The following is a 15,384-nucleotide window of genomic DNA, read 5'->3' as shown; positions in this document are numbered from 1 at the left end:
TCTATAAAAAATGTTTATACAAAATACTTCTGCTTTTGAATAACTTCATTGTGACACATTCCCGATATGATTTATTAATATACAAAAAAGAACATAACTGCAAGTCAAACAATCTACAGATTCAGAAACATTGAAAATAGAATCAGTAAGGTAATCCCGCAAACTGTAGGAGGTTTATTCCACTAACATGGATTTGACCTTGAATACAATAATAAACATGTTGTGGTTCTAATTTCATCATGCAATTTATTAAATAAAATTTTATGTAAACATACGGTTATGGTGATACCCGTACATAAATAGCAATATTTAAAAAAGAATTCTGAAGAAAATGAGCAATCGATGAGCAATTCAATAAATCACCTTTTTACATGATCCTCGCTCGAGAAAATGGAATATTATCTTTATACACAATATATGCGAAATTTATATAGTACAAAATAGGCACTCAAAATGGGAATTACGAGCGAAATAAGATTTTAGTTTGAAAATAGCAATGTAAGAGTTACTTACTATTATATTTTGATGTATTATAAATATGCAGACTAAATTAAAGTTTGTAAATTATTAAGAATATAGTTATCAATACCAATTTTATAATTTTAGTCGTTATAATGGAGATGGATAAATCTTTTAGTAAGTATTATTTAAGATCTATATGGGTCATTTTAAAAAATGTATTTTGAAATTTTTATTCTGACAGTGCGTTTAGTGCATAATGAATAATATAAGTTTCATTCATCGATCAATTATGATCACAAATTTGCGGCAGGAATATTAGGACATTACTAAACTTATAATAATACTGGATCAAATTCAAATTTAGTTCAAAATCAGAAATATTCTTGTTAATAAATTATTCAAAATAAAAATCAATTATTAATTTATTTATGACACCTGAAAGATTTTTTTTATTTTGCTCTGTTCACATAATTATTCGCTTTATTAACTATTTGTTATCGTTTTTTTTTCTTTGCAATAATAATACCAACTATATGAATATAAAAATTTTACGACGCAATAATCTAAAATAAAGCCGAGAACGCCGAGTGGTACAGCAAAACATAAAAATCGAATTCCAAGAATAGTAGCATTTCGCCGAATTTGAATGACTAGGTTTATAAAACAGTTTGCGCATTATTTACGCAGCTGCGTAACGACCGCAAGAATTCCTACGTATTGTTACTTTTTTTGTTATTTTGCAGGAACGGTGGTTATTAATATCAAGGTCGATCATCAAGTAATTAACTAACAGTATAACAAATTGTACTTACATGTTACGTTTTAAAATAAAAAACATGATAGTCATTTTCGCGCGCGATCAATTCTTTCCGACTTAATTGAAAATAAAATCGAAAACACGCGCGACGTAACATCTTTGAATGTACAGAAACGATCGTAAAGAATCGAAAATTTCAAACACTTGATGTGGCAAGAGAAGGTCACGACCGCGTACCAGATTCGCTAATGGCGAATTTTCTAAAACGTCGGTCGGGGGCCCTCGCCTGTTGTCCCCTCCACAAACGGCATCTGTGGTTCTTTCGGAATCGCCTTCGCGAACCGAAACGAATAACGCGAAAAGTATCGCGAAATAATGGCTTTTTACAACCGACGCAATGTCGACGTATTTTTGCACGCGGCTATCCGGAGGAAGTGGACTATGAATTGAAATTGAGTTGTTATTGACGGCGATTGCGGAATTGGAACCGTTTCTCGCTGCTTGTTGTAAGAGAGATCACAATTGCGCACAGTTTTAGAATGACGTTACTATGTTAGACCATAGCCATCGGCGTCGACGTCTCTCCAGGATGTGAATTCCATTGGGAAAGTTCTATGTAAGACAATTTCGAGTTTATCTCAAATGATTGCTGCAAAACGGTTGGAAAATTCTTGATAAAGTACATAGTAAATATTAAAAAATACTTTAATATAGTTTAAGAAGTGTTCTGGGTGCACGAAAATAAACGCGTCAAAAGCTATCTGCTCATACTGAATTTTCCGTGCGTCATTTCCCCCAACAAATTTACGCTTTCTCTAGAATCATTGCCAACACGTTATCGTAGATCCTTGAGAAAGCCAGCTTCAATCTCCCGATAAATCTTAACAGACAACGAACATCAATCAAAGAGAAAAAAAAAACATTATTATAAAAGATATTTCTAAATTCAAAATAAAAGAAATCTTTGAATATGGTGAAATTAAGTAATACTTGCTTATCTTAACCACATGTGCATCCTTAAACAGTATACCACCACAAAAGGACCTACCAACTGAGCGCGTCTAAGTAGATTGTATTTAAGTAGTGAGTAAGTATTATAACTTAGGTATTCTGGGCAAGTCAGAAAGATTGAAAAATATATGAACTGGATATTAGACACCAAAACAAAACGATTTAACCCAACATACCGTGCACTTATGTCGCTAGATTAGGGGATAGGGGAAAATGGGAAACAGTTAAACACAGGGTGCTGCTATATTCGGCATTATAAACTGACGCGATCCGAAATGGGACTGCCTTGCCCGTCACTACCTGTTCGGATTGTAACCTACATTTATTCGGATTAGTGAAATATATATATACACACGCGTTTATAAGTCAAAAGCATGCTTTTCATTTGAAAAATAAATGGTTCATACAGTTTAATAATTATATACTGGTTTTTCATTGCAATATATATTAAAATTGTTTGTTGCGTATTCTTATGTATAAAATAACGTGGAAATGTTTAGTTATTGTTATTGAATCGGCTTCTAATGAAATTGAAACCATCTTTCTAGGAAGACTGCGAAATAGGAAAAAAAAAGTAATATTACCAAATTTGATGGGGAAATCATGACAAGAGCTGAGTTGAATATAATTAATAATGTCGTATCTATTAGAAAAGCTGCATAAATACTAAAATGTATCGAACGCAGAACGTTTACACAAGCGTATTGGACCTAATTATGAGATAAAGAAGGTATTGAAAAAAAATTAGAAAATCAATTAAGGAGTATTGTCTCACTTCTGGTCATATGGACGATTGATTGATAAATTGACAAGGAAAAATGTTATCTCCTTCTATTTTGAATTTTCTAAGAAAAATAATATAAAAAATCCGCTAATAATTAGCAAAAATTAATATCCAGAATTAGACAAGAAACTTGACTTTATATTAGTGGGATATCAGACAACTCACTGAATAGATCTGGAGTTAGGAAAGTCAAGAAAAGTCTGAATTATTCTGGATAACTTCACATTTCAGAAACAAATCAGTAATCGCAACGCCCACATATGATACGGCAAAAATACTCGGATTTACTCTAAATAAGTCAAATTTCAAGAAAATATCAAGAATTACGTGAGACGAATGTCAGCTGCAAGGAAAAAATCAGTAATTGTACTGACAGGTTTCTTGATTGTAAGAACAAGCCTATAATTTTCCTGATTCTAGACTTTAGAAAAATGTTTGATATGCTATTGGATATACGCCATTATGCAAGAAAAACGTTTGAAATTACTCTGACCAGACTTCACATTTTAAGAACTAATCTATCATTATATTCACTATTTAGACACCACACAGCCATACGGCAAAAAATGTACTTTATATTTACTCCAGTCAGATTGAAACTTCCAGAAAATGTCGCGTATCTTGTTATCCGAAATGCAAATTGTGGGAATACATCTGTAATTGTACTGACAGGATCCTTGATTATAAAAATAAATCTGCAATTAGGAATTGAACTATTTGCTTGAATACTTTCCTGTTAAGGAAATGATTCAAGAAGTAAATTATCTGCATTATAATTCCAGACTTCAAAAGCAGGTCTGTAATTATAAAGGGATCATACAGCCATACGGCAAAAAAAATAGCAAAAGTAGTTTGAATTTACTGGTGTGAGAGTCCAAACTTCAAGAAAATGTCAAAAAAAAATTGACCGTATTCCAAACTACAAGAAAAAGTCACTTATTATACTGACCGTATAAGTCAGTCTAAAAAAAGTCAGCAAATACACAATATTAATTTGAAGCTAGAAAAAAAGTCTGGAAATAATATAACCAGACAATAATATCATTATAAATATAATATATTATATTATGTAAATATTAGGGATTATACTGGAAAAACTCGAACGGAGATTCTGTTAGTGTTGGCTTCATTTTCTTAATAACTTATTTCAAACGCGAATATTGGTGAAAATGGAATATTAGTTACCACTTACACACTTTAATTTCCACTTTAATTTGCTAATTGCCCACGTACTTCAAGTAACGATTTACCTATAAAGTTTTTTTTAAATTATTTTCAGACAAATATTTGGCAATTGTTGCTTGATACAATTGAGCTATTTGAGAGGTTTATTTCAAAAAACGCGTTCTGAATAAACACATCAATTAATTAACAACTATCGATTAGATGTTTTACCTTATAAAGTATGTCACCGACAGGAGTTTTTGAATTATCGGAAATGTAGAACATACTAAAATAGTAACCATTAGCATATCATGAAATATCAACAGAACAATTTACCTTAAAAATATTTCAAACCTACTCCTGGTCATGTATTCTGAAACGTTACATTTGTAAATAATTGTCTGTTTGCAATAATGACAAATGGAAGGCATTCTAACTAACCCCATCCACATAATAATGCCTAAAAACGTACCCATTTCTTCAGAGTTAGTACTTGTCCAATTGGTTATTCTGGCGCTTTTATTATCGTTTCAGCAAATCTATTCGTTTCTGTTACAAGTAAGTCTATTAATCATCGTCAAGAAATATAGAAATAAAATCATATGGAGAGGTAAGTTGCATTGTCTCCACTAAATCTAGATTTATATCGACTTATTATTATTATAAGTAACAGTAACAATTTTTACTCTATTTTGTATAGAGTTTTTCCAACTTGTACCAGTTTACTTCTCAGGTGCTGTCTGTCTTCATCAGGAGAAGAACTACTAACACTATGATCATCAGATTCAACAAAATTAGGATCTGTGTCTCTACCTAAATTATTCTCACTTGATGTCTCTTCCTTTGGATCCATAGTTGCAACAGTTTGTAACAGTTCCTTTAGTTCAAAATATCCAACCGCAACATGATACGTTGCGAACAATAACATAACAAGAAACACATGGACGACTGTAATGTATTCGTGCTTATTTTATTTTATAAGTAAGTATTGTGTCGCTTGTGCGCCAACAAGTTCTTCTATAATATCTGTGTATATCAAGAGTGACAGCTAGTTGTAACTCGATAAAAGTAAATATTTGAATTATTATTATTATTGTTGCCGGGCTGATAGGAGCGACCGCTCTCGTCACCGTGACCTATAAGATCTATTGTAACTTAAGCCCTCTAGAGGTTTAGGGCAAATCTAGGTCCTTGATGAACCGTAGCAAGATATAATATAGTCAGATTGCTAAAATTTCCTATAGATGCCTGCTCTAAATTTCAAGAATTATAACTTTATGTTATCAAAAAGCAGAATATTTTAAATGGCGGCAATATTTATTTAGATAAGGAAAATGTAGATTCTTGATGAACCTTACTATTGCTCCAAAGTTTTGTCCCTTTATGTCGGTAGGTGTCAAACAAACTATTTATAAATTTTGTCTATTAATAATCAAAAAAATTAACTACAAGACAAATTCCATTCAAGTACAACTATACAAAATATATAACAACACAATAAAAGATGATCTCATATTCATTAATAAAAAGGACCTAAAAACAGATTTCTAACACCATAAAAGCGTTGTATGTAAATATAAATGAATAATGGTCTCTGATCCCTAATGGACTCAAGGACAATACATAAAACAAAGTCACTGTATTGACTTTCATAAACCAACGTATGTGTACCAGAATGTATACCGTACATGGCAGTCAACCTGTTAAGCCAAAGAACTGTTTGCTGGAAATGTGCTATAAAGTCACGTTTAATTTCAACAATCACACATCAAATTCGTTGTTATTCTACTTTACAAACAGTATCATAGAATTTTCAATAAACAAAGTCGTAGATACCTTATTTTTCTACGGGGAGGCTTTAGGAATCTTCAAGTTCCTCATCATCATCATCTGTGACGCTACAACTCTGCGCGGATTCTAGCCACCCAAAGTTTCCTCCCCATTCATCCTTATTCGGTGCAGCTGTCCTCGAGCCTCTAAATCCAACTTCAGCCGCGTCCTCTATCATCTCATTCTCCCACCTGAGTTTAGGCCTACATTGAAGTTTAGCATGCATGATCCTCTTCGATATGTATTTAGTAAGACCTTAATTCTAGTCATAAAACTGGCTCCCCGTGTTTTTTCTTAGAGTTGATATAATTCAAACTTGTTTTTGCCAAACAACGCCATGTTCCGTTCTCACACGTTAATAAAGTGAAGGATTTTCCTCTACAAGATGAGCAGGAATCTTTTTATCCATGTCTCTGCACCGTACGCAACCACGGGTAATATATAGATTTTTCTCTATTTAAGTTACAGCTGGAGTATTGTTTCTCCAACGCATTACAATACTTGTTGCCCAAAACGATGACTACTCTTCTTTTACTTCTACACTGTACTTTTCTTTGAGGTCCCGCTGGAACCAAGATACATAAACTCCTGCAACACTTCGAAATTCTCAGTGACGATTATAAGATTCTCTCCAAGGGCATGAAACATACCCATCTACGTAGCAACTGGCATGACCTTTGTTTTTTGTTGATTTATTTACCGTTGGTTGAACGTATCACTTCTCCTATGTAAGTTCCTAACATCTGCTATCAGAACCCTGGTGACAACGTCAACGTCGTTCGTTGCCCTGGCCTAGACCGTTATTTTGTTTTTTGGGCCGGCATACTAATGATTTAGGCAATAATATCGAATTTGGGCATGGATTCTGTTCGCCAGTGGTTTTGAAGTCGTTGGACGACCTCCGTTAGCCGCCGGTTGACCATACTTTTTTAAATAATCTTGAACAACTTCTCGCCTGAATTTCAAAAAATCTACTTTTTCGATTCCTGCTCGTATACGATAAATTTGCAAGGAATTGTGGAGGCAAGTATCTAAGCAGAAGGCAAACAAGGTCCACCACCATTTTTTTTACCGAACACTAATTCTATAGTTTTCACTGTTTTGATCCATTCTATCAACTCCCCCCATATTTTTGTTGTACTGAGCAATAACATGACGTTGAGAAACATGTCCCTTCTTTTTCTCGCTTGGTATCCATCTATTTACTTGTTCGATTCGGATGACTGTGTCACAGGAACTTACAGTAAGAACAGTGCTGTTATCATTCCAAGCTGTCACAGTTATGTTTGTAGTTTCATCCGTTAGGTACTCATACGTGCCCCTTGGTTTCTTTTTTAAAATTTTGCATAGGGCATTTCTCAGTCCTGTTAGGATAATTTTATTTATTAGTATAATTTTAAAGGACACATGTTTTGGAAGTTTTGACATCAATGAGACAACAGTAGATCCGCCAACGCCCAATGAATTCAATCATAGAAAATTCTTCTGTGTCTTCGACGTCTCCGATGTAAGCGGTGTAACTGTCGTCCACTCAAGTGATTTATATCTGAAGGAAGTTCTTCATCATCACTATCTTCCTCAGAGTTTCTTCCATCATCACGTGGAGTAATATAAATGTCTGCTTCACAAAACTCATCACTTTCCACCAAATCAATATGTTCTTTGGTAGAATAGTACCTAGAAAAAGTGTGTACCCAATCATTGTACTCAGTGTTCCGAAATTGGAACATTCGAAAATAACGGTAAATTACCATAATAAACGCATGCAAATTTGGCAAAATCTTTTATAGCAAACATTCAACAGACAATATAGTATGTTTTAGTACAAAAACAATTGAAAATTATTTACAGTAAATTACAAAAAAATACTTACTTCTTTGCAGCAATTTTTGAGTGCTGGAAGTTAGCCTCAATTTTTTAATTTTTAAATTTTTCATTGTTGTTCTAGGTTGTTCTAGATTTGTTTTACATTGTTCCAAAGCGGCAACTAAAAAAAAATAAAAACTCGGCAAGAAAGACCGAAAAAACGGGTTTTTTGACTAGCCCCCAATTTTTGGAAAAATTAGATTTTCTTTATTGTTCTGGGTTGTTTTTGTTTTAGAAAATCAAAATTATGAGATACATCATTACCAAGTTATAACTGAAAATAGGGTTGGCTGCCAAAATGTCTAGTTGATTGCTGTAACCATAGTTTTTCTATTATCAATTCCATATTGCAAATATATACATATTATACCTAAAGCAATCTGGAACAGCTATTATTTTCACTAGAACAACTCTGTAAAGGACACTTTACTTTTTGAAAATTAAAGTTTTTGGAAGTTTGAATCATTAATTCTTGCGTCAGTGGTTTTAAATTACAGAAAAAGAATTAAAACACATAGAACAATCTAAAATAACTCAAACTTTGCTGATTCAAATTGTTCTAGATGTGTTGGACGTTTAAAGTAGAGAAAAAAGGTTTTTCTGGTTACACGGACATTAATTTTAAAGCAAAACAAAGTGGAAAAATGTCAAGTATGCTTTGAATTCGCGAATGAAAGCCTACTAAAGATGACAAATGAATTCAGTTGTCAATTTTCGTTGATGAGAAGCGTCATGAGGCATCTTAATGAAATGCAAGTTGCTCGTGCTGTCGCCCTTATTCAGCATGACCACTATTCGACATGTTAGCAGGGATCTTCAAATTTCCCCGTCTGTTATTCAGCGTTTATGGAATCGGTTTCGGGTGACTGGCCAACATGTTAGAAGAGCTGGACAAGGTCGAAATCGAAAAACTACTCAAAATCAAGACCGATTTCTTGGCCTTTCTTGTCTATGTACGCGTACTGCTACAGCACGAGACCTCCTAAACGACCCAAGACGAGCACATGGAATAGAAATTTCTGATCAAACTGTATGAACACGTGTGGCATTAACTTGACCGACGCGTTCGCAAGCAGCCTAATCCACCACTAACCGTACAGGAACTGACACAAGCCTGAGGAATGGGAAAGCATACCTCAAGAATCTCTTCGCAGACTAGTGCGAAGCATGGCGCGTAGGTGTGAGGAAGTGATTCGTGCTGGTGCAGGGCATACACGGTATTAAACCTCATCAATCCACAGAAAACCCGACTGTCATCGATACTATGAGAGTCGTTTCCACTTTGTTTTGCGTTATTAATTTACATTTTTAAGTGTAACTTAGAAGTAAGAGCTGTAACATTGTTTTAGTAATTTTCCTTAGTTAAATATATGCCGTTTAAGTAAACCAAATTTGATTTGCCTAGAACTATTATTTAAAAAGTTACAGATTTTGAAAAAAGTGTTCCCTTAATTTTTTTGAGCAGTGTGTTTATATGTATTTATATACAGGGTGATTTATAACATACGGAGCAGACTAAAAGGCTAGGTACTAGCAGCCAAATTGAAGATATTTTCTTAATAAAATTTTGACCACAACTTAATAATCACAAAGATATAGAACGTTAAAATTGAAGTAATAGCCGAGCATTTCTTACCATATACGGTATTACATTACGTTTAAATTCAAACTGCGAATATTTCGGGGTTACTTAAACAATGCATAATTAACAAAAATAATAAAAACTTTATAATATAGCAGTTACGGCTATTTAAAAATTTGTTAAAACGCTGAAACGGCGGTGTTTGTTTATTGAGAACCGCTGATACCATGTTTTTATTGCTGCCAATCCAGTTGATTTGGTTACTTAGCAACGGACAAATATTTTAATTATTCTTTACTGAATATCAGCGTTCTCAAAAGTGGACGTTAAATTATTTAAAAAATTAACATGCGATATCTATGTAACTATTAAGTTTTTAATAAAACATTATTAAGAAAATCTTTTCAGTTTTACCTCTAGTACCTACCCTTTTAATCTGCTCCGTATGTTATAAATCACCCTGTATACTATATTTGTTCCCATATATTAATAACATAAAATATTAAAATTCGAATGAAGAATTATACAGGTTTCAAAAAAATTACGGATAAATTCGTGAAAACTAATAACAGTTTATAAAAAAATCACTGAAACGGGTCTAAGGATTTAAATTTTTAGCAATTGTTTAATCTAACTATTCGATCAACAAACAATTATACATTATGTATAGAACTAAACATCTCTGTGTCCCACCCACACAGATACAGTAGAGCCCCGATTATCTGCGAGCGGATTATCCGCGAGTGCCGTGAAATATTCTTTTCTTTTAAATTTAATTTGATTTTCGTTATATATCGAAATGTGTTCGTGTGTGCTCGTGTGTTTATGCGAATTGCGCTCGATATTGATCAGACGAACGTGTGTCCGTCTACAATCGTGTTTCTTTGTCGGTGGTTATTAGCAGATTATTAGTTTGTTCCTGAAATAAATAATGGCTGAAAAACGAAAGAAGGTTGTGTTAACGATTCCAGAAAAAATAGAAATGATTTCTAAAATAGAAAATGGCGCATCAAGAAAGCAGATGTGTTTACAATACGAGATTGGGGAAACAACAGTGCGAGATGTTTTAAAGCAAAAAGAAAAGTTATTGGCTTTTGCAACAGTTTCAAACAGTGTTTCTGGAATGAAAAAACGAAAAACAATGAAGAAATCCACGTACAGTGAACTTGACTCGGCATTAGCGGAGTGGCTAGCTCAACAGCGAAGTGAAGGCACTCCTGTATCCGGTCCTAACATTGCAGCTAAAGCAAAAGTCTTCTTTGATTTGTTAGGACTGGAAGGAAATTTTGATGCGTCGTCCGGTTGGTTACATCGTTTTAACCTTTAGGGGACCGGGATTTTAGGTAACATATTGTCTGAAGAAAATCAATACAAAATGTACTTCATATGATATATTTATCATATACAAAGACTGATAACATAGACCACCACTTAAGTGGTGGTCCCGGTCCTCTAAAGGTTAAGAAACGTTATGGAATTAGGGAGATAGGTCTTCATGGGGAAAAGCTGAGCGGTGATCAACAAGCAGCTGACGATTTTCAACGTGATTTTGAAAAGTTAATAATGTCGGAAGATTTGTCACCAGAACAAATTTATAATGCTGATGAATCAGGGCTTTTTTGGAAGTGTCTTCCCACTCGCACTTTAGCATTTGAAAGTGAACATAAAGCGACAGGACACAAAAGTAGCAAGGAAAGAATCACAATCTTGCCATGCAGCAATGCTGCTGGTACCCACAAACTGAAACTTCTTGTAATCGGTAAATCTAAGAAACCAAGGTCTTTTAAGGGACAAGAGCAGACAATTTACCAGTCGATTATTTCAATCAAAAAAAAGGTTGGATGAACCAGCAGATTTTTCAAGAATGGTTTGTAAAGATTTTTGTGCCTCAAGTACGTAAACACCTTGATTCAAAGAATTTACCAAGAAAGGCCGTTTTATTAATTGACAACACGCCTTCACACCCTGCCCCCAAATGTTACTGCGCTCATACAGCCTATGGACCAGGGGGTCATTGCAACTGTGAACAGGATATACAGAACAAAGTTGGTAAAAACAAAAATTGAAGAAGGTTACGATTTTAAGCAGCTTTGGAAGATGTATACAATTTTGGATAACATTTACGATATTGCGTTTGCATGGGATTGTATTAAACCGTCAACCCTCGTCAAATCGTGGAGAAAACTCTTTCCAAATATTGAAGTAAATGTCAACCAAAACATTGGTGAAGAACATAATGAATCGCTGCACTTATTGACTTAGTGACATCCGTTCCGGGAGGTGAGAATGTAAATCAAGAAAACATAGAAGAGTGGCTGGAATGTGACAAAAATGAGCCAGGGTTTGAACGACTATCTGACGTAGAAATAACAAACAAAGCAATGGGAGTGAACGAAGAAAACGAAGAAATTGAAAGTGAAGAAGGCGAGGTGCTTGCGCGGATAACACATGAAACTGCTTTGCAGCATGTAGACGGATTGCTTCAATATTTAGAGGAGCAAGACGACGCACATCTGGCAGAAAAATTTATGCTAAGGAACGTACAATCCAGAATAAAGAAAAGGTGCTTCCAAAGCAAGAAGCAAAAGCTAGTGACCGATTTTTTTAAAAACATGTAACTGACAGTTTTTGTCTACAGTACAGTTTTGTTTACAGTACAGTGATACAATACATATGTACATATTATTTTTTGTTTATTACTAGTCTTTACTTTAGTCTTTAGTGATTTACATGTAGAAGAAAGGTTTAAGTAAAATAGTCTTTATGGTGAATTATGTTTTGTGTTTCCACCTTATTTTTAGTCTTTTTCGGGTTATCCGCGATTTTTATTATCTGCGGCGCCCTTGCCACCCAATTCCGCGAATAATCGGGGCTCTACTGTATATTTTTATATACTATATATTTATATATACTATATTTGTTCCCATATATTAATAAAATAAAATATCAAAATTCGGATGAAGAATTATACAGGGTTTATGGAAAAATCGCTGACACGAGCAATTTTTTGGTATAGATTTTAAATTTTTTAAGCCATTATGACGAGTATTGACGTCATCGATATTTTTATCAAATAGCAATGCCTCATTTCTATCACGGAATATGAAAGAAGACCTTTTTCTGAATCTACTACAGTCAATATTAATATTGGTTACATAAGAAAATTTTCGAGAAAAATTATCTTAAAGTTTCATTATTTCCTGTTCAATTGAGATAGCAAAATAGCAGTAGCTAACCATGGCAACCAACAGTTTCAGATATCAAAAATTAATCATTGTCTTAATAAAGTATCTGAAACAACTGGTTGCCATGGTTACGTATGGCTACTGCAATTTTTCTACCTCAAATAAATGGAAAATCAAGGCAATATTTCTCGAAAATTGTGTTATGTAGTTAATATTAATTTTGGCGGTACCAAATTTAGAAAAAGTCCTCTTTCATATTTCGCAATAGAAATGGGGGATTGCCATTTAAAAAAATATCGATGACGCCATAACTCGTTCGAAAAAATTCAAAAAAATTTAAATCTTTAGACCCGTTTCAGGGATTTTTCCATAAACCGTTTATTATGATTTTATCGCCTATATCCGTTACTTTACGGGCACACTGTATGTTTTTTAATTGTTATGGTGTAATTTAAAACCGCTGACGAAAGAATTACTGACTGAAACTTCCAAAAACTTTAATTTTCAAAGAGTAAAGTGTTCTGTATACAGTTGTTATACTGAAAATAATAGCTGTTCCAGATTGCTTTAGGTATAGTAAGTACACATTTGTAAAATGGAATTGAAAATAGAAAAACTATGGCCACAGCAATCAACTAGACATTTTGGCAGCCAAACCTATTTTTAGTTATAACTTCATTATGCTGTATCCCATAATTGGTTTTCTAGAACAATAATTAGAACAACTAGAACAACCCAGAACAACAAAGAAAATCTGATTTTTCCAAAAATGGGGGGCTAGTCAAAAAACCCGTTTTTTCTCGCCGAGTTTTTATTTTTTCTATTTGCCGCTTTATAACAATGTAGAACAATTCTATAATAATCTAGAACAATGAAAAATTTAAAAATCAAAAAATGGGGGCTAACTTCCCGCACTCGCAATTTTTGCACTATAAACAGCAGCACAGTAAACTCTGTGAGATTTGCAAACGAGTGAATTCTAACAATGTAGTACACTTTCCAATAACGTATGAGACTATGGCGGACAAGATGAGACCTGCAGAATGCAAAAAACCGGGAAAATGCGGAAGTGGTGGGGTTAAACTGTCGCTGTTCCAATATTGGGCAAAAACAGGTTAATTCAATAAGACTAACGGAAGAATCTATTAACTGTACTTAACAGATTTAAACAAGATGGGATCTCTACAACAACTAAACCAGTGGACCTAATTAAAACCGGTTTCGGTTTAATAGAACATCATCAGGTGAGGTGTAGGTAATGTAAAAAGATTACAATCGTGATCGTATTAGATTATACTAAAAAGTCTAAATGTATCTAAAATAAGTAAATAAAAGATTATCTAAAAAAAAATCTTAAAAATTACTACGTACATTATCGTGGGTACAGGTACGTTAGTTAACAATGTCACCCTCTGATCGACCGGCTTTTGGGTCCCTCCCGACAATAGTACAACAGCCCGCGGCCGCTCCCCTCGAAACTCCATTTCCGGCCACCCCCGCAGCCGTCAACCGAACAAAGTCCCCCCAATTCGTCGTGGAGAGAAGGATGAGAGGATACGCCCGTGCATTGCGGTGGATGGTTGAAAAGCGCCAACGAAAAGGAGTAAATGGCAAGCTGACGAGGGGGCGGCAGCGACGTAAGCGGGGTATCGTGTTCGAAGGGGGCGGCCGCCCGTGACCTAGACTCAATGACCTTGACCGTCAGATAGTGCTGGAGCTGGATCGATCCTGGCGACGTGTGCCCTAGAACCGCGGCATGCGCATGATCCGAATGAAATATGGAAAAGTTCGTTTTCTCGAAGGGGTAACCACCGCCCATCGATAATAATTATCATGACTATTCTTATGTTCTATTGACTATTCCTTTAGAAATACCAGCTTCTAACTCTTTTAAGATTATATCAATATACCACTTTGTTGACTCATTCTAATTGGAAGATTGAGGAAGTAATCTGGAATATTCTAGAAGAAACAATGACTCATAAACTTTAAATTAAATCCGCAAAACAAGTCTCAAGTAAAAACCAATATTGAGGTAGGTTAAGTCATAATTACTAAACAAGCAGTTGAACTAAAACAAATATTTTCATTTTTATCCTAAAAACTGCTTAATATTGATTTAACTTAGTAAATACATATTCCTTATTTCAATATATAACATTGAATTAATATTGTTTGAGATTAATTAAATAAAAATACTAAATACATTCATAAAACGACCTTAAATTCTAAATTTTAACCGGAAAATGTAAATGACATATTTTGATCATTGCAAGAAATCCTCCACAAACACAATTACCATCGCCTAAATGCACTTAAGAACATATTTATTTACAAATAAGAAAGGATATTAAAAATATACCAAAAACACGACGTAAACATAACCTCAAAATCACTTACCTCTGTCAAATTTCTTTCCTTCTTGGTCGATGTCTTTAACATTGAAAATATCTTCGAAGAGTACACCAGCCATGATTATTTATCTTCCAATCAATACTTAAGCACTATTAATACGATACAAAATTCTAAATTCAATTCAAATCACCGCTCGTATAACCTAAATACGCAATATTCGCGAATCTCAGAGGTACCACAACACAAAATGTAACTAGACAATTACGACGGACGTGTTAAAATTGAAAATACGTTTCAAAATATGAATTTGAACTCAATAAATCATATTAAAGATGATGAGAAGCAATAATACTTAAATGTATCCAATTTAATAAGTTTTAAATTAATG

The 15,384-nt window shown here is 33.9% G+C and overlaps 1 protein-coding gene across 2 annotated transcripts in view; it reads right to left on the bottom strand.

The window, feature by feature from the left end:
* The window catches only part of LOC111429296 (DNA-directed RNA polymerases I, II, and III subunit Rpb8), a 101,999-nt gene extending 86,768 nt beyond the window's left edge, over positions 1 to 15,231 (bottom strand). Inside the window, exon 1 of one of the 2 annotated variants that reach the window (XM_023065167.2) lies at positions 15,042 to 15,231. In XM_023065167.2, the coding sequence (XP_022920935.1) occupies positions 15,042 to 15,114 (73 nt within the window). In that variant the 5' untranslated portion in view covers positions 15,115 to 15,231. Of the gene's footprint in view, positions 1 to 1,274; positions 1,475 to 15,041 lie in introns of those variants that run through there. The other variant, XM_071197932.1, reaches the window with a different exon arrangement.
* Positions 15,232 to 15,384: the final 153 nt, after the last annotated feature.

The sequence above is a fragment of the Onthophagus taurus genome, chromosome 7 (assembly GCF_036711975.1).
Source record: "Onthophagus taurus isolate NC chromosome 7, IU_Otau_3.0, whole genome shotgun sequence".
In the NCBI taxonomy this organism is placed as follows: domain Eukaryota; kingdom Metazoa; phylum Arthropoda; class Insecta; order Coleoptera; family Scarabaeidae; genus Onthophagus; species Onthophagus taurus.
The sequence above is the reverse complement of the archived record's forward strand: the minus strand, read 5'-3'. Positions and strand labels throughout refer to the sequence as shown.